Raw genomic sequence first — 6,645 nt, 5'->3', positions numbered from 1 at the left:
TAATTTTTGTTTTGTTTTTTTTTTTTTGGGGGGGGGGTACAGGGGATTAAGCTCAGGGACACTTGACTGCTGAACCACATCCCCAGCGTAATTTATATTTTATTTAGAGACAGTCTCACTGAGTTGCTTAGCATCTTGTTTTGTTTTTTTAACTATATCTTTATGTGGTGCTGAAGATTGAACCCAGTACCTCACATGTGCAAGGTAGGTGCTCTACCACTGAGCCCCAGCCATAGCACCTTGCTTTTGCTGAGGCTGGCTTTGAACTTGTGATCCTCCTGCCTCTGCCTCTTGAACCGCTGGGATAACAGGCATGTGCCTCCATGCCTGGTACATTTGGGACGTTTTCAGCATTATTTCATCAAATATTCTCTCTGACTCTTTCCCATTTCTCCTGCTGGGACTCACAGGACATATATATGTTGATCCACTTGATGGTATTCTGCAGGTCCCCTAAACTCTGGTCACTTTTCTTCTTCTTTGTTTCTATTCTTCAGACTCAATAACACCCAGTTTCTTGTCTTCAAATTCTGTGACTCTTCTGCCTGCTCAAATCTTTCTTTGGATTGCTCTAGTGAATTTCTCATTTCGGTTATGCATTTTAGCTCCAGAATTTACATTTGATTTCTGTTTAGTTTTGTTTTTCTCTACTCATATTTACCCCCTTTCATATGTAATTTTCTTGACTTTCTCCACATCTTCTTTTTCAATTTAATTTAATTTTTTTTTTTATATTGGGGATTTAACCCAAGGGTGCTTATCCAATGAACCACACCCCCAGCCCTTTTTCTTATTTATTTATTTATGGTACTAGAGATTGAACTTAGGGGTGCTTAATCATTGAGCTACATTCCCAGTCCTTTCTTATATTTTATTGGAGACAGGGTCTGGCTGAGTTCCTTAGAGCCTCACTAAATTGATGAGACTGGCTTTAAACTTGGGGTACTCCTGCCTCAGCTTCTGAGCCACTGGGATTATAGGCTCCACATCCTCTTTTAGTTCTTTGAGAATTTTAAAGACAGTTGCTTTAAAGTCTTTGTCTAGTTGATCATTCATCAGGTGTTTTTTTCAGGGACAGTTTCTGCTGATTTTATGTTTGTCTCTTTGAATGGGCCAAGTTTTCCTGTTTCTTTTTGTGCCTTTTGAAAAACGGATAGTTGAATCTACTAATGTGATAACTCTGAACTCAGGTTTTACTTATGTGTTACATTTTTAGGAAGTCTTTCTCTGGCCACTGAATTTGAAATGGCAGACTTTCTCCCTGTTGAATGTTTCCTGTCCTTGTGGTTCATTTAGTTCTTTAACTTTTATCACCATCTATGAACTGTACATATTTTGCTTATTTTCTCTCCTCTAACTGAAATGTAAGATCCATAAGGAGAGGGTTTTTTTTCCTTTATTTGTTGCTGTACCCCTGGCAACTAAAATTGTCCTAGCTTCTGATATTGCTTAGTTATTATTTGTTAAAAAACTGAATTAATGAGTAGAGTGTTTGATTATCCTGGAATAGATGCTTAATATTTATTTATACTCAGTCTAATTTCACAAAGTAATAGAGATGAGAAATTTCCTAGTGGACAAATTAGAGCCCATGGGAATGGTTTAGACTGGAAGAGAGATTTGAGTGAAGTCATAGAAATATATGTTATATCTTAGGAGTGTAAGGAGTCACAGTCATAAAGAATGCCGTTATGGCATTTGCAAGTGAATGTATGGAACTGGAGGCTATCATGCCAAGTGAAATAAGGCAGTCCCCAAAAGTCAAAGGTCCAATGTTTTCTCTGATATGCAGAAACTAATCCAAGATAAGGGGTGGGGTAGGAGAATTTAAAAAAAGAGAGAGGAAATAAAAAAGAGGGGAGAGGGAATTTCATTAAAATAGAGGAATGATCAGTAGAGTAGACAATGGAGATTGAGGAAGAAGAAGGGGAAGGAACGGAGAAGAACAGAGCTTTTTGTATGTGCATGCATGGTTGTGGCATAGTGGATCCTTGCATCAGGTATATCCATAGGACACTAATTAAAAATAAACTGTAAGTGGTTGAAGAGGGATCAGTGAAGTAGAAGGAGGGGAGCTGAGGTGGGGAAGTGTGGAATAGCACATTAAGTTCCAGGCTATCGTAATTATGTCAAGGTGTATCCTGGTGTTGTATCATAACTAAAAAGAATTAAAAAAAAAAAAAAAAAAAAAAGAGCCAGGTGTGGTGGTGCAAGTCTTTACCTAGTAGCTCAGTATGCTGAGGCAGGAGGATTACAGGTTCAAAGCCAGCCTCAGCAACTTTATGAGGCCCTTAGCAACTTAGTTGTCTCAAAAAGAGGTGAGGTATGGCTGTTTTTAGCCCAAGGTAAAACATCCCTGGGTTCCTATCCCTGGTTACACCCACCCCTCCAAAAAGAAGGGGGGAAAAAAGGGTATAAGGAATCAGAAGATAAAAGAACAAGGGATGGGATTCTGGAAACACCCACATGTAACGGTTGACCAGGGAGCAGCACTGTCCTTAGACTTAGCATGTGGGAACTCTGTTGTTTAGAGATCCTTAGCAGGTCTTCCTCCAGTTACGTACCTCACCATAGCCTTAAGATGTTGAGGAGTCAAGGGACTAGTCTTATCTGGTCTCTTTCTTGGTCAAATTTTTAATTATTTGGATTCCAGAATTCTCTTCTTAGTATTCCTTCATAGGTACCTTCCCTAATTCTCTCCTCTGTCAACTGAACCACACAGTGTGTATGGTCTTCTCTAGGTCTAAGGGATGGCTAAGGAGCAGCTGTTTGCAGGCCTGTGACCGAAACCTTGGACATGTGGGGCTGGGATAACCACATGCTTGCATCTAAGGCCCCCGGTATGGAGTAGAACTGAAGGTGGAAGTGAAAAGGGACAGGGAAGGCTGCAGGCCAGGGGAGTCATTATGACTTCCCAGGCCCCTACAGAACTTGAGGGAGTCTGAGAATTCAAAATCAGAACTTGGTCATTCACGTTGTTATAGAATATGTTTGTCAAGATAGAAGGAAAGAATAATAATTTAGCAGCTTTTTAACTTGACCTATAACTTTAAAATATTTAGACATGGAATATAGGATTCCATTTATACTTTTGCCCCAAGCCCTTAAAAAGCAGGATTGGGCCTACAAAAGAAAATGAAAAGGAGCAGAAAGGAAAAAGCAAGTTCAAGATAAAAGTTTTAAGGAGGGAAAGATAAACAGTGTCAAATGCTTCATAGGCATCAAGTCTTATGAAAAAATGTTTCCATTGGACTAGAAAAGCAGAATTGAGTAAAAAGTTCAGTTGACTGGGGTTAGAATGCAAAAAGCTGATTTCTTTCTAGGACTTTATCTGAGGATGGAAGAAAACTAGAGCAGTAGTTGGAGTGGTAGGCAGGATATTCAAAGAGGACTTTTCTATTTTAAAAATGAGGGGGTCTTTTAAAATAAATATGTTGAACAAAAGGAGGCAGTGTTAAGTTAGAGGCTAAGGGAAAAGGGAATAATTGATGGGGCAAGGCTCAAGATTCACTGCATAGATTAACGGAAAGGAGGGGGTGTTTGAGGAGGTAGGTGTTTAGATGGTTATTGTTGCTAAGTCTGGGGAGTTAGGTTGCAGGAAGATGACTTAAGTGATGGTGGTATATCATTCATATTGGGTTTAGGAGCTTGTTTTCTTTATTTAAAGTTGGATTTCATGTTCCTAAGCAGCAGGAGTTATGCTTACAGCCATTATTGAAATCCTGCTGTTGATTGAAATGTAGCTCATAATATGGGGTGTGGGCTTACATGTATGTTGGGTGTGTCCTTAATCACTTGCTATTTAGTGGTGACTTAAAATTTTAAATTTGATAGAAAATTTTGATTCTACTTAACCTAGAAATAATTTTTTTATCATGTTCAAATAAATGTCTGTCACCAAACTTTGGATATGATTTGTTTTAATAAATTTTTACTATCTAAATCATACTTATTTGGGCAAAATATTTTTTGGTAGGATTATATTAATACTCTCTTTTTTCCCCCTCCCACTAGTAGTTCAAAGAACTGCTGGTTCAGGTTTTAGCTCTTGCCAAGTTGTGAAAATAGTGAAGGATGCTTAGACTACTTAATATTTGAATTGTAAGTAATTTTATTTTTACTATTACTATGTATATATTTAAGAAAACAGATTTTGAAATAGTCATTACCTTATATAACAACAATAAATGTCAGTATGATGGGACTGGAATTTATTTAGATTTTCTTAAGATATAAGAAAACTTCCTGTTTCATTTTGTTTGTGAGATTAAAAAAGAAGTCTGATGGTATTGAATCATTCTGAGGTAGTGAGATGAAATTTCTTCTTTTTTTTCAGATATTTAATTTTATTGTAAAAGTTTATGGAAATTCTTTATCAGTTTATTTACATATATATGATGCAGTAGTCAAGTTTCATGTAAAGGCATAATATTTATTAGGAATATATATTCTTTTCCATCTTAATATGCTTGTTTTTTTCTACATTCTTTAATTTTGACATATTCTGTTTGGACTGTTTTTTCTGTATGAAAAGCTTAATATATACAAAATCAAATAAGAGTAACTTAGGAATAGTTTGTTGAATAATTGCAGATGATACACACGAACATTTATTTCTGCAAGAGGAAAAAAGCTTAAGAGGTTTGATAAAAGGTTGCTTGAAACAATTTGTTATGTTTTACTTTTAACTGTTAGCAAAACATTACCCCCCCAAAAAATAATAAAATAATAACAAAGGCATTCCAAATGTTTTCCCTTTTTTGGCGGGGGGTACCAGAGATTGAACCTGGAGGACTCCGACCACTGAGCCACATACCCAGCCCTATTTTTTATTTTATTTAAAGACAGGATCTCACTGAGTTGCTTAGCGCCTCACTTTTGGTGAGGCTGGCTTTGAATTCTTGATCTCCTGCCTCAGCCTCTCAAGCCTCTGTGATTACTCTCGATCCTCCTGCCTCAGCCTCCCAAGCCTCTGTGATTACAGGCGTGTGCCACCATGCCCAGCTTGGTTTCACTATTTTATTTTTAAATTACTTTATTTGAAAGTATAAGAAACTCAAATTACTCTTAGAATTCTGTAGTGTATGCAGTGTGAATACTAAATGAGAGTGCTGCTATAAGCAAAAAACAGTTCTAATTATGTTATTCAAACAAACAAACCAAGTGAGCCAAAGGACAGAATGCATATTTTAAAACTAACATTTTAATTTGTTAAATAGGTAAAAAGTTTTAGAAATAGTCTCAGTCCAGCACATTTTATATATTCAATGCATAAAATATTTTTAAAAATTTAATTAAGATGTAATAAAATTACATCTTGTAAAGGGAGAAAGATGTAACATTTTATCTCCTGAAGTGTATAACCATATCATCTGTATACAATAGCTTCGTAAAAATTTATTCAGCGAGTTCATGAACTTGAATTTAAACTCTTAAGATGTAGAATGCTCATTAGTGCCCTCTATTGACAGAGATGTAGAAGCCTGTCCTCTTTTTCTTAGTTAAACCAGTGTTAGAAATTGAATTGCAAACTAAATTATACTTTATATCTTTCCTGTGTATTTTTTATAACTTTCAAATTCTTCCTTTTTTTAGGCTCTCTGGTTAATCATCTTTAGAAGACTGGATTTCTGGATAACTACTCTACTCCATCTCTATTGACTTTTAAAATATGATAATGCAAACTTATAACATTGGCAATCATCTGTGAACCTATAATTGCATTGATTCATAGAAGTTGAAGCTTCCTCAGGGAGTAAACAATGACATCAGCAGTGGTTGACAATGGAGGTTCTGTTTTGGAGCTTTCCAGCAATGGAGTAGAGAATCAAGAGGTTAGGCATCGATGTTTTACATTTCTATTTTGTTCATAGAAATTATTGTATGAACTAATTTTGAAATTAATTGAAAACAGGTATTTGAGGGTAGTAATGTACAATGCATGAAATTGCATATGTGCATGTCATGTATCCTCATATAATTTAAGTAATAGAAGTTGAAGAAGGTGCTGCAAGGCTGACTTGAATATTTGGAACATGCATATGTTAAAATGAGCTTGAAGGAATTAAAAAATAGAACATTATAGTATTCATTGAGAGATAAATTTAAATTCTAAATAAAATTGATTATTTTGGATTATAGAGCATATAGAAATATACTGTACCTAAATACCTAAATTAGATTCATCTTTTTTTAAAATATTATTTTTAGTTGTTGATAGACCTTTATTTTTATTATTTATTTATATGTGGTGCTGAGAATCGAACCTAGTGCCTTACACATACCAGGCAAGCACTCTACCACTGAGTCACAGCCCCAATTAGATTCTTCTTAAGTTAAAATTTTATACCTGTTTTAAAAATTTACCATCTTTGTTTCTTGATTATTCTAAATCAATGTGGCGATCAATCATATTTTAATCTAATATATGCATTTATGAATTTAGATAATTAAATCAAAAAATAAATTCAGGTTTTGAATCATTAGCACATTTGGTCATTTTCTTGTCATTGAGAATATTGAAGAATAAAAAGATGTGAGTTATGGTCTGGGCATGTAGCTCAGTTGGTAGAGTGCTTGCCTAGCATGCATGAGGCCTTGGGTTCAATCCCCAGCACCACCAAAAAAAAAAAAAAAAAAAAGATG

At 35.4% G+C, this 6,645-nt stretch overlaps 1 protein-coding gene across 7 annotated transcripts in view; it reads left to right on the top strand.

Annotated features, from left to right (window-relative positions):
• Positions 1-4,008: 4,008 nt before the first annotated feature.
• Positions 4,009-6,645, top strand: part of Elf2 (E74 like ETS transcription factor 2) — a 67,818-nt gene continuing 65,181 nt past the window's right edge. For all 7 annotated transcript variants that reach the window (XM_048812077.1, XM_048812075.1, XM_048812074.1 and 4 more), the window contains exons 1-2: positions 4,009-4,101; positions 5,596-5,834. Coding sequence is in view for 4 of the 7 variants with exons in the window: in XM_048812071.1 (XP_048668028.1) it covers positions 5,763-5,834 (72 nt within the window). In the remaining 3 variants the exon portion in view is untranslated. The remainder of the gene's footprint in view (positions 4,102-5,595; positions 5,835-6,645) is intronic.

The sequence above is a fragment of the Marmota marmota genome, unplaced genomic scaffold (assembly GCF_001458135.2).
Source record: "Marmota marmota marmota unplaced genomic scaffold, marMar, whole genome shotgun sequence".
Lineage (NCBI taxonomy): Eukaryota > Metazoa > Chordata > Mammalia > Rodentia > Sciuridae > Marmota > Marmota marmota.
Note: the sequence above shows the minus strand (reverse complement) of the source record. Positions and strands in the feature narration are given on the sequence as shown.